General features: G+C 48.4%; 1 protein-coding gene across 1 annotated transcript; it reads left to right on the top strand.

Annotated features, from left to right (window-relative positions):
- The first annotated feature begins 686 nt into the window (after positions 1 to 686).
- On the top strand, positions 687 to 12,100 carry Atxn1l (ataxin 1 like). Its single transcript, XM_028891058.2, is given in 4 exon segments — positions 687 to 795; positions 3,238 to 3,299; positions 4,742 to 6,236; positions 6,239 to 12,100. Coding segments are annotated over 2 exon segments (2,064 nt in total). The 5' UTR covers positions 687 to 795; positions 3,238 to 3,299; positions 4,742 to 4,858; the 3' UTR covers positions 6,925 to 12,100.
- Positions 12,101 to 13,153: the final 1,053 nt, after the last annotated feature.

The raw sequence follows: 13,153 nt of genomic DNA, 5'->3' as shown, positions 1-13,153 counted from the left end.
AATACCTTGGTCTCCAGTACTCGCTGCTGCTTCTTCTAGGTCCTGCACAAGGTCCACTTTGGGCTATTTCTTCCTTCCTTCCTTCCTTCCTTCCTTCCTTCCTTCCTTCCTTCCTTCCTTCCTTCCTTCCTTCCTTTTAAATGATTTATTTACTTTTGTCTTATAAGCGCTTGTGTTTTACCTGCATATATGTCTGTGCGAGGGTGTCAGATCCCTTCAAACTGTTACAGTTATGAGCTGCCATGTGGGTGCTGGGAATTGAACCTGCATCCTTTAGGAGAATAGCTAGTGCTCTTAACCACTGAGCCATCTGTCCAGCCCTGGGCTATTTCTTGACCCTTAAATAGGCCTGGGCCCAGCACTCTCACCCTGACCCTACAGTGACCCTTCCATCTTTCCACTCCAGCAAATTCCCCAGGGACCACCATTGTATGCATTTCTAGTGATGGGCTTGTGAAAACTTCTCTAGGGAATCCGGGCCTGGAGAAGTAAGGAGACAAGTACACACCAAACCCATCCAGAGGGATAAGCATTCATTTTCCTCCCAAAGGGGGCGCTGGACATGATGGGCAGGCGGCCAGCTTCCTCCTCTTTAAGGTAGGCGGTGCTCCCAGGCCGGGTCGTGACGTCATCTCCCCGCGTCGGGGGCGAGATCCGCCTGACGCCATCTCCGGGCGCCCGGCTGGGGGGGCCGCTGGGTGTGGGGCGGCTCCGGGGCCGGGGATGGCGGCGGCCGCGGTGGCGGCGGCTCCGGGACGAGCGGGAGGAGTCCAGGGAGCTCCGTGAAATGGGCCGGTGAGTGTCGCCTGGAGTGGTGGCCGCCGGGCTGGCCTGAGGCCAAGCGGGCCTGGGTTCGGAGCTCCGGTGGAAGGGCCCCCTGGAAGCCCGTTGCTTCCCCGGGCCGAGGGCGCCCCAAACAGCGGGCAGAGAGAGCGAAAGAGGCCGTGCCTAGTCCTCTAGATGCTGCTTTCCCGCCTGGCCCGGAAGGCGGCTTCAGGCCCTGATAACCCGGCGGTGTTGTGCCCACGGGCCAGGATGTCCGAGTTCTCAGGGCGGGAAGGGGCCCCCAAACAAGGAAGCGTCGCCAGCGGGGCCTGGCCTCAGCCCGATATCCGACCCCCGACTCTCTAAACATAGAATGCCTTAGTTCAGGCCTTAACCCTTGTCGGAACAGCGATTGAGGGATCCTCAAAAGCCATCACCTCTGATCTCTACGAGGCTGCTCCCATTCTGTGGGGCGCACCCCTTTCCCTCAGAGAATGTGGGTCTCCCTCAGTGTGCAACCCCTTGATTCCAATCCAGACATGAAGAGGAGCTGCGTTCCGTCTCTATTGGCAGGTCCCTGGAACGGTTCCTCTGCCCCTTAGCTCAGCTGGGTTCACAAGTTGTGTCTTTTCCCATGAGAAAATCTCCAGAGCTGCTCCATACACCCACACCCAGGTTTCAGATTCTGAAATGTTTTGCCTTGTGGGAACCGGGTGCGCAGGCTTGGCTTTCTTCTTTTGGGTTGGGGGGGGTGGGTGGGTGGTGAGGGTGCGGGTGGACTTTTTGCCTGTTTCCATCCTTTCGTTATCTTGTTTGCTAACTCTTTGGTGACCCAGACACAGGTTTTCTTATCTATTTTAGCTACAGAGAGCAAGCATCATTGTGGGAATTAAGGAGAAAGCTGAGTGCTGTCAATTAAAAACTGTTGATGAAGAATGAATGCATGACTTGTACCCAATTTTCGATTTGTTTGTGGCACTAGGAATTTGTTTTTCCACATTTCCACATTTTGTGTACTCTTGAACTATGCCAATCTTAGGTAAATGTTGCCTTCAGTTGGATCGAGGCTTGCAATATTCTGTGTGACTTTGACAGAACAGGCAGTAATTTTTCAGAACCACTCAACACTGCTAACTCTGTTAAGACTTTGATGGCCCGTTTTTTTGTTTGTGTGTTGTTGTTTTTCTTTGAGATGGGCTCCTCATGGAACCCAGGCTGTCTTCAGACGTACTATATAGACTTGAATGTAGTCGAGGATGACCATGTCCAATCTGTGTGATGCTGGGGATCAAACCTATGGCTTGATGCATGCTAGGCAGGCACTTTAGCAACTGAGCTGCATCTCAAACCTTGAAAGGTTTAATTATTGATGTTTCTGGCAAGTGTAGATTCAGATATTGGTAGCTTAGTAATAGTTTTGTTCACCATTGCTAGTTACATAGATTTAAAGGGATATTTTCAGTTTCTTTCACATTTCATTCCGTAGTATGAAGTTGTCACTTAGAAAATTTTACACACACACACAGAGGAGCCCTTTTAATTTTACTAAGAAAATCTGTTAATATGGCTTTCACTTTGAGTAACTCCCCCTTGACCTCTTTTTCTGCCCCAGAAACTTAAATAATTGTTCCTTTTCCTCTAGTGCCTTTCTTATTTAAATAATCTCCACGTTTGCAAACTCATAGGCCCTTAATAAAGGTGAAACTCCCTGCTTCTCCCTGTTTACATGCAAACAGTATTAAGTCTCCCATTTTTATGTGTGCATTTAAACAAAATTTGGATTGGGAATGAGTCTAATCTTTTGGAGAATAGGATAGAGAATAAAAAATATTATGATAAAGAAACCAATGAAACTTGATACATGGAAATTTCTCCCCATGGATATCTTACCAAAATTAAAGCATAAGAGATCTTCTTTCTTTTTCCTTCTTTTCCTCCTCCTCCTTCTTGTTGTTGTTGTTTTTTTTTTGTTGTTGTTGTTTTCAAGACAGGGTTCCTCTGTGTAGCTTTGTGCCTTTCCTGGAACTCGCTTTGGAGACCAGGCTGGCCTCGAACTCACCGAGATCCGCCTGCCTCTGCCTCCCGAGTGCTGGGATTAAAGGCGTGCGCCACCACCGCCGCCTGGCTTGTTTTGTTTTGTTTTTAATTTGTGTGTGGAGGCCAGAGGCCAGCTTTCAGGAGTCGATTATCTCCACTACGTGGGTCAGGGATGGAACCCGGGTCATTAGGCTTGGTACTTGGTAGCAAGTACATTTACCTGCTGAGCCATCTCACCAGCCTTGGAATTTTTTTATTCCCCTTCAATCTCCTGGGCACTCTGGGTAAATGTGCTGTTACTGCTTGGGTAGAGAATGAAGCAAGAGCTCATGGACCTTGATGGTTTCTGGTGGCTTTGGAATTACCTTTTATGATGACCTGGGGAGGGTGACAGGTCAGACTCCTGCTTACTACATTCTTATTTCTGTCTTGTAGGCTCCTAAGCCAGAGGGGAGGACACCTACTAAAACTGCTCAGAAGTACCACCAGAAGCTCAGGTAATACAAGCACTTTGGATTCCTTGTTACAGGGAAAAAAAATTTTTTTTGGCAAGTAACAATGGAAAAACAGAACAGAATTCAGCCTGATTGGAAAAATTATTGGTAAAGTTCATACGCATTGACATGTTCATACGAAAAAGATGCTTTCTGATTTTTTTTTTTTTTTTTTTTGAGATTGGTTGTCATGTAGCCCAGAGCAGCCTCTGATTCATTATGTAGCTAAGAGCGACCTCAAAATCCTGAACTCTTGACTCCCAAGTGCTGGGATTCTATACATGTGCCATCATAGTGGCTCTAAAAAGGTGCTTTTCGACAGTGCATAAAGTGATTACAAAAAGGGACAGTAAGGGAAAGGGGAGAGAAAACTTTGTTCTGAATCATATAGACCTAAAAATAGCAAGTGACCATACTTGTGAGGAGAGCTGGAACCAGAATTGTATGAAGTCAAACCCGGAGCAGACCTACAGTGGATAAGGAGCTGCTGGCCAAAGAAACAAGGGAAAAAAGAAGGCAGATTGAAAGTGATCAGTACGGAGAAAAGAAGTCTGACCAGAGCAGGGAACGGGAAGTCTGTGTGAAGTCAGAATTGTCTGGCTGCTCTTTAGAGAGGGTGGAGAAGAAACAAGGTATAGAGCAAGCGAAAATAATCACTCTTCTTATGGGATCCAAGTTGGAATGTAAAGTTTCTTGGAAGAAGAAGAACAACAAAAATACATTTCATAATATGTTTAGAGAACAAAGGTCTTGGTTTTTTTTTTTTTTTTTTTTGGCTTTTTGGATCTAGGATGTCTCTGTGTAGCCCTGGCTGGCCTGGAACTCACTCTGTAGACCAGGCTGGCCTCAAACTCAGAGATCCATCTGCTTCTGCTTCCCAAGTGCTAGGATTAAAGGCAAATGCTGCCACCACCCGCCTGGAACAAGTTTTAGTAATAATAATAATAATAATAATAATAATAATAATAAAAAAAGAGAGACAAGCAAACCTCCTCAGCACTTAGTGACATGAATTTAGCCAGTCTTAGGATAGAAGAGATGGGAGAAAGTGAGATCATAACTCAAATTAAGTTGAGTAAAGGAAGCAAGAATGAGGCCATACATTGAGGGAAAGAAGATGCCACATTGATCTCCCCACACGTGGGAGGAGACTGTAAAGAGCTAAGGGCCTCATGAAAAGCATGACTAACCCAGAAGTTGGTAGTGAAGAGATCATGGAACCCTCGGGTTATTTATGCATCTTGAATGTTCATCCTTGGAGCTCTTTGTGCTTTGTGGTTTTCCTGACTGGTTTTTTCTCTTCTTAGGCTAACAGGTGAAAAGACAGCCTCCTTTTCTCACCACTCTCCTCTGTTACAGCTTTCTACTTGGGTGCAATTCTTGATATTTTGTTTGACTTGATTCCCTGGGTTACTCTTTTTTGCCTCTGGTTTGTTCCTTAGCAGATGTGGGCACCCCAGCCAGCAGCAGAGAAGGGTGCAGGGAAGCCACAGAGAAGTCCTTTCTGATGCCCCAAGGAGCAAGCAAACCCCATCCAGGCTCCAGGAACACCGCAAAGCAATATGAAACCTGTTCATGAAAGGAGTCAGGAATGCCTTCCACCAAAGAAACGAGACCTCCCTGTGACCAGCGAGGACATGGGGAGAACTGCCAGCTGCTCCACAAACCACACGCCCTCCAGTGATGCCTCTGAATGGTCCCGAGGGGTCGTGGTGGCCGGGCAGAGCCAGACAGGAGCCAGAGTCAGCCTCGGGGGCGATGGAACTGAGGCCATCACTGGTCTGACAGTCGATCAGTATGGCATGCTGTATAAGGTGGCTGTGCCACCTGCCACCTTTTCACCAACTGGCCTCCCATCTGTTGTGAACATGAGTCCCTTACCCCCCACGTTTAATGTAGCGTCTTCACTGATTCAACATCCAGGAATCCACTATCCCCCAGTCCACTATGCTCAGCTCCCATCCACCTCACTGCAGTTTATTGGGTCTCCTTATAGCCTTCCTTATGCTGTGCCACCTAATTTCCTACCTAGTCCCCTCCTTTCTCCTTCTGCCAACATTGCCACTACTCACCTTCCACACTTTGTGCCATATGCCTCCCTCCTAGCCGAAGAAGCTACTCCTCCCCCCCAGGCTGCATCCCCAGCCCAGCCATTTAACAAGTCCTCTTCTGCCACCTCCCCACCCGGCCAGTTGCCACATCACTCGAACGCTCAACCACTGGATCTTGCTCCAGGCCGGATGCCCATTTATTATCAAATGTCTAGGCTACCTGCTGGATATACCTTGCATGAAACTCCAACAGCAGGTGCCAGCCCCGTTCTTACCCCTCAGGAGGGCCAGTCTGCTCTCGAAGCAGCTGCTGCCAATGGACAGAGACAGCGAGATCGAAATGTAGTAAGACGAGAAAGTGAAGCCCTTGATTCCACCGGCAGCAAGGGCGAAGGCCAAGGACTGGTGCCGGTGGTCGAAGGCATGGCGGACGGACAGTTGTTTTCAGGGTCTCAGACTCCACGAGTGGAGGTGGCGGCGCCAGCACACCGAGGGACCCCAGACACCGACCTGGAGGTCCAGCGGGTAGTTGGCACTTTAGCTTCTCAGGACTATCGTGTGGTGGCAGCTCAGAGGAAAGATGAAGCCAGCCCTCTTAACCTATCCCATCATACCCTTGACCATCAGGGTGAGGGACGAGGGTCAGCCAGGAATCCTACAGAACTGGTGGAGAAAAATCAGGCCCGTGTGTTCTACCCTCAGTCGCATCAGGAACCAGTAAAACACAGACCTTTACCCAAAGCAATGGTTGTAGCCAATGGCAACCTGGTGCCCACTGGAGCTGACCCTAGCCTGCTGCCTGTAGGCTCGGAGATCCTGGGGGCACCAAGTCTGGACATGCAGGCCAGAGCCACCTTCCCAGACAAGGAGCCAACACCACCTCCCGTTACCTCTCCCACTTGCCCTCCCATTTCATGAAAGGCGCCATCATTCAGCTGGCTACAGGAGAGCTGAAGCGGGTAGAGGACCTCCAAACCCAGGATTTTGTGCGCAGTGCCGAAGTGAGTGGGGGGCTGAAGATTGACTCTAGCACAGTTGTGGACATTCAGGAGAGCCAGTGGCCTGGATTTGTCATGCTGCATTTTGTGGTTGGTGAACAGCAGAGCAAAGTGAGCATCGAGGTGCCTCCCGAGCACCCCTTTTTTGTATATGGCCAGGGCTGGTCCTCCTGCAGCCCTGGGCGGACTGCACAGCTCTTCTCTCTGCCCTGTCACCGGCTCCAGGTGGGAGATGTCTGCATCTCTATCAGTTTACAGAGCTTGAACAGTAACTCAGTTTCTCAGACCGGCTGTGCTCCCCCAGGCCAGCCGGCTATACCCCGAGAAAGGCCTGAGAGGACAGTCTTGGGGCCCAGAGAACTATGTGACAGCGAGGGGAAGATCCAGCCTTCAGGAGAGGGTTCCCGGGTGGGAGAGCCCTCCCAGCCTGAGCCTGGTGCTCAGGCCTGCTGGCCAGCCCCAAGCTTCCAAAGATACAGCGTGCAAGGGGAGGAGGCACGGGCTGCGCTGCTCCGCCCCTCTTTTATCCCACAGGAGGTAAAGCTGTCCATCGAAGGGCGTTCCAATGCAGGAAAATGAACCTCTTTCCCAGCCCAGGACTGGGGCTTTATCCCCAGAGGTGAGCCTCACCGTGAGCAGCCAGAGGATTTGCACATGCCAAGCAGAGAATGGGTCTCTTGGCAGTGAGATTTGAGGGAAATAGGAGGCATGAAGACAGCCTCCCAAAGCAGGATCTGTTGCTCATTAATTACCCCATGGCATCCTTTCAGGACAGCCCTAGGGGATGCTGAGATGAGGAATAGCAGGCTTGGAGCAGGAAAGGGCGGGAGTGCACCTAGGATAAGAAACATTCCAAAGTCAGGGCCGCCCTGTTTTTTTCCTACGTGGTCCTGGCTCCTGCGAGGGAAAGGACAGGCTTTGGGAGCAGGTGGCAGAGGGAGCAAAGAAAGAGCCAAAAATGATCCACAGCTTATAGTAGCAGTAAAACTGTTTTCTTTCTTTTTTCCTCCCCCTCCCTTTCTTGTGGTGGGAGGGCAGGAGGCCCAATGGTTGAAAATGAGAAGGTTCCCACCCAGAACTCTTCTTGTGAGAGACGTGCACTTTAAAGGGTGATTTTTGTTACAGATGTTTATGGCTGGGTTGGGGTTGGGGTTGGGAAGCACCATGATCTACGGAACTCTGCTTGACGCTTTGCTTCTGCTCACTGCCATCTCACCTCCCATTCCTCTGTAAGGCTTTCTAGCAGTTTAGGGGCCAAAAGAGAGAGGAGAAATCCCTTCAGGGCTGCCTTGCCGGGACCCCGTCGGGGGCTTTGGGGAAAAGACTTGACTGCTAGACGATGGGCCCTAGGCAGGGCTTTTGAAAGGTGGCTGACCCAACAAAACTCCCACTCCACATGTCAGGCCTGCTTTGACATTTCCCTGAGTCTCTAGTAGTGACTTTGGAAAGACCTGGAGGACCTTTTCCTCTAGGCACCCACACTCCTCCATTATCTGTCTATGTTGTGCCTAAGTGCCTGCGCTGCCCCCGCCCTTCTGCTGCCCTGACCTCTGCATGGTGTCTTGATCTGGGCCTCACGTGTAGCTGCACTGCCTTTGTCCACTAAGACCTCTAGTTTTTAGTGTATAAGGGTCTCTGGTTTCCCTATCGGCTATAACTTTTATATTTAGAAACTCAATCATGTCCTCTTTCACTGGCAGCACTATAGTGGAGAAACAAAGAAGAAACCATGCCCTAAGCTGAGCATTTCCCATTCTGGTGGTTTTACTTGGCCCCTCCCATCTCAGTCCATTGCCTCTCAGCATTTTGGCATCTCCCAACTGTGCCCTTCCAGTGTCAGCTCTGAAAGTCCAGGATAGTCCTTGTACCATCTTAGCGGCTGTTGCCTTGTGTGGTGGTGGGTTCTTCTACAAAGAGGATTTGCTGTCTTGGCTGTGTTTGCTGCCATCTCCCTTAAACCACATGTCACCTGCAACTTGTAGTGTCAGCTGAGGCCGTAGGATTCCACTGGGTGTTAAGATGTAGGCTCCCCCACCAACTTTCAGGTGGTTGAGTATTTTTTGTGTGGATTTTTTTTAAAGGGGGAGTGTGTGGTTCTTTAGACTCTTGAAGGCAACTCAGGGTATTGTCCACCCAGCTCTCTAGTTAGACTTCTCCTAGAGTATGATTGTGGCATTTCCTTCATAGATAGACTTGGAGCGGTCAAGACCTGGCCTGTCATCAGGAGTCCCACACTTCTGAGGTATGAGCAAAACTTAAGGCAAGTCTTGTGATCTCTCACTCTTTCACTTCCTCCCCAGCTGCCAAATGGGGATAAATAATCTTACCTACCTCCTGGGGGGAGGGGAAGTTCTGAGAATGGAGTCATTCTTAGTGTTCAGGTGCTAAAGGTTCTCTTCGGGAATAGAGTGACAGAAGCTGGCTGGCGGGCTGCAAGCCCTGCATTCTGTTTCAGACCTTGAGAGCAGATACCTGGTCAGCAAGCTTTTCGGGGAACATCCAAATGAAGCTGCTTAACTTAGGCTGACAAGTCCTTAAGTCTGGGAGTGTTGTCAGAGTCCGGCACCAACCCTGTGCTGTGGTAGAGATCACGTTCTTTCCCCTCTCCTGTCCCCCAGTCCCCGATTGCTGCTTCTCTGGCTTATTTCCTACAGCGGGGCCTGTGGGCTTGAGTCTTAAGGATTCTCTCAGATGAGAGCTGTAGGAGAAGGCCTCCTCTCTGTTTGGCGAGCAACTCCTTCCTAGGGGTCAATGTATGCGCGGGTTTCTCGAAAGCCCCCTTTCTCACACGAAGGTTCATCCTGGGAATTTAGTGACATGCACTGTAGATGCTCAAGAAATGTCTACCGGGGATACCACTGAGCTTCTTCCTAATGGGGCCAACGTGCATCCGGTTGTAGTTGAAGTCAAATCACTCTCTACTCAGACTAGTTGTAGCTTTCTAGCCTGGTAATGCCCGCTGAATCCTGGAAAAAGAAATTGTTGAAGACTTGGCCAAATTGGGCACTGACCTTTCTGCTGTGGTTCCTTTTTTATCCCTGTCTGATAAAGTAATAACAGTAACTCCCTTAATATGGTGCCGTGCATTCGTAACACGCTTTTGCTGAGCTGAGGGCTCCCTTTCCTGAAGTGTGCACCCCTAGAAAAGAATGCTTGTCAGAGCTGTGGCAGTGCTTACCCTGAGTGTGTAAGAGACATGAGTGGGCTTTAGAGTAAGCAGTTCAGTGGTTAGCTGTCAGCTTTTGGGGACTGGGCCGTTGGCAAAGATCAGCCTGTTCCCAGTCAGTGATAGGACATTCCCAGAACTTGGAGAAAGTTCTGAAACTGAACGGAATTACAGGTGCCAATTTAGAAGAAGGGGAACTTGGTAAAGGATGATGGGTAATCTAAGATCATTCTTATCAAGATAGGAAGTGGGGAAGGGGCTTGGGCCCTCAGGTGAGGGAGGAGCCTGAGTAGAGCTAGGCTGACCCCTCTTTACACTTAGGGTCCCATTTGGTCCTAACACCATGGGCTTTGCTCTGTGCTGCTTTGGCCACTGCTGTTGTCTGCTCACTGTCCTGCCTGTTGCCCATTTAGCTCCTGTCCTTCATGTCTTTGGCCATGTAGACTAAGCTCAGACATCCAGTCCATTCTAACTTGTGTTCTACCAGTGTTTCTGCGCAGCACAGTCACGTTAGACAGGGTTGGTCTGCATGCTGTGGATGGGCTAGTAGATCTGGAAGGATGTGGCTTCAGTGCTGTCAGAAGCCCGTTGGCTCCAAAAATTTGCCTGTCTTGAGAGAGAAACAAGCGGGTCCTACTAGAGACTGTCTTTTCTCTCTTTTATGGTACTTTGTAGCATGTTTCAAGACAAGAAGAACCAACCGTGTTAGGTGTTGAGCCAGGACCCTAGGGGCATTCCTCTAGCCCATGTTCTGGGGTTGAGAAAGAGTTTGAAGTTTGGCTGAAATAGCTCCTCCATTTCATGGGTTTAATTTTCTTTTTGCCAGTGGGTATCCCAGGCCTTTTAAGAGACGAACAGGATGGTAGCAGGATTTAAACCCGCACTGAGTAGGCATGTTGAGTGGTTACACTGGCACCAGCTGACGGACGTCGGGAAAGGCTCAGGCCTTTGGGGTAAAGATAACCAGATTCCTTGAATTGGCCATGGGAGATTAGGCCACAGTCCTAGAAGCAAATAGGACAGAGGCCACGTTTTAGAGAGGTGTGTTGACCTCCTAGGATTAAGTTTACTAAACTACACTGAAGCTATAGTACTTTCTAGATCAGAAAAGTTGTACACTACAGTTGAAGAGCTGAATTCTACTATAGACGGATGTTAGCCTTTGCTTGGAAGCCTTCACCTTCTAGCTTCCCCAGGGTTGGAAAGGTCTCCCACATTATGCAATAATAAAATAAGTATCTGGGTCTTTGCAGCTGTCAGTTTTTTTCAACTCTAGGATCCATCTTTGGACCTAAAGCCTGGTCTGGGCCTAGGATGACATTGGCCCTTGATTCTAGAGTTGGTTGCATTCTCTCCTTACCTGCAGACTATGCACAGTTCCTGGGGCCGAGGGAGAAGTGGGATGGCTTGCCCTGTTGAGCCTCCTCAGCAGGAATAATAGTAATAAATGCACTTTTCACATTAAAGGTTTCTTTATTAGTTCTCCTGTTAAGCCTAGGCTCTTCCCCTAGTAGATTGCAAACTCAACATTCTGTGTGATCCCAAAGCCATCCACTGCAAATGCTTAGCAGTAAAGATGGCCCCAGACTGGGTTCCTGTCTGCAGTGTGTGTGGCAGCCTGCCCATGTGCCTTTACCTAATGTCAGACTTGGAAGTGTTTAGTCTGTCTTTATGTTAGGGGGTCTTAGGTACTTCAGAGAGAGAGAGAACAGATAACACAGTGGTTTTATGCCCCCCTCACCCCCTGGCAGGGACTTTGTGTGTAGTTGTCAACTGTGAGGGTTGGTGAGCTGCTGGTATTGCTGAAGGCAGGGTGGACCCCTCATTTGCTTCATGTGTGCACTCAGTGAATTGGATTGGGGAAGAGACTGACCGTACTCATGGCTAACCTGAAGTATTAAAATACGGCTGTCATCTACACACTTCCTAGTCACACAGGATCCCTGTAGCCAAAACAGTATATGTTCCAGCTGCAGAGAGCAGACTGCTCTCAGCTTGCACAGCACCTTAGGGGAGGGAAGAATATATGGATAGGTGATAGGGGTGGAGAACAGATGGGGATTTTGTCATCCAGGTGGTTTTAGGGTCCTAAGGAGTAGAGAAGGATGGCACTGGGGAGGTCTAGATGGATCTGATTTGTGTAGGAGTTCCCTGTAGATAAATTACTGATCCCCCAACCACTATCCCCAGTATGTAATGGCTGAATTAATATGTAATCAACTGCATTGTATCTAAAGCCTTAGAACTAGTCAGGTGCTCCTCCCACCCAATACCATTTCTTACCCTCTAATCCTACCTGATCTTTAACAAAGCATTAATAATTCTAAGGATAATCTCTATTTTGTTGTGCTTTTTTGTAACTGTTTTAAATAAATCAATTTGTACTGTATATTTGTACTTTTGTGAGATCCTTTTTGCTGTTTTACCATTTTAAGTCTCTGTACTTGGCTACACACAGATTGTATTTTTATTGTTAATGCTCTTCTTATGGATACCTGCATTTAACTTGTGGACTATGTAAACACAATATATATATCAATATCTATATATCTATATATCGATCTATATAAACTACTAGCTTTTCCTTTTGGTGTTTGCGCCTTTTTCCTATCTCAGTTTGATGGGTGGCCATTGGGGCAGGATCACTTGGGAGTAAACATGGTGTGGTTATTGGTGAACTTGGCAAATGGTGGGAGCTACCTGAACTGTGGTTTGCGCCCACTGGTCAAGGGTTTCAGAGTCTGGGAAATCTACCTGTAGGCTAAGGTCGGCGGAGTCAATCAGTAGGACCTGTACATGTCCTAACTGCTGGCCTTAACACCAGTGGCGTACTCTGGCATACTGCCACACACTGCTGAAGTGATCCCAGTTATAGCCACTGCCTCTGACTTTAGAAAGTTTGCCACCAGGAAGTGGTGAAACACTCAAGTACCCTTATTTACTGTGTACCATAAACTATCCTAAGTGCATTATCAATCATCTATTGCTATTACTACCATTTTGTGACAGGAATTCAAGAACTGGCTCAAGTTACACAGTAGTGGTACAGTGGGTTTTTGGGTTCTGGGTTTTTGTTTTGTTTTGTTTTTGAAACAGGATCTCTCTCTAGAGCCCTGGCTGTCCTGGAACTCACTGTGTAGACCAGGCTGGCCTCAAACTCTCAGACATATACCTGTCTCTGCCTCCCGAGTGCTGAGATAAAAGGTGTGCATCACCACAGCTGGCTTGTTCTGTGGTTTTGGTTGGTTTGTTGCTTTTGCAATGGTGGGGATCAAACCTGGGGCCACTAGCATGTTAGGCAAACAACCACTGAGCTGGGGCTAATTCCTGAATTTGTATTGATTCAGAATGTTGTGGAAATAATTGTATAAGCCATGCGAAGTATTCCTTGGGACAGAGTGCATCCAGTTATTTGAAATATTTCAAATAGGACTTCAGTATGGAACTCTGTGAAAGGCATTTGGATCAATTAAGTACTTAATTTCTTTTCAGTGTAACCCTTTGAGTATTTCTCAGCCAGTCAGGTAGGATTTAGCTAGTTAGTTGAGAATCATTTGACACTTTTAACCAGCCTTAGATCTACAGAGGTGGGAGAGGAGTCCAAATGTCTTAACATTGGAAGAGGTCCACGGTCCTGCTGTA

The sequence above is a fragment of the Peromyscus leucopus genome, chromosome 5, assembly GCF_004664715.2.
Source record: "Peromyscus leucopus breed LL Stock chromosome 5, UCI_PerLeu_2.1, whole genome shotgun sequence".
Lineage (NCBI taxonomy): Eukaryota > Metazoa > Chordata > Mammalia > Rodentia > Cricetidae > Peromyscus > Peromyscus leucopus.
Note: the sequence above shows the minus strand (reverse complement) of the source record. Positions and strands in the feature narration are given on the sequence as shown.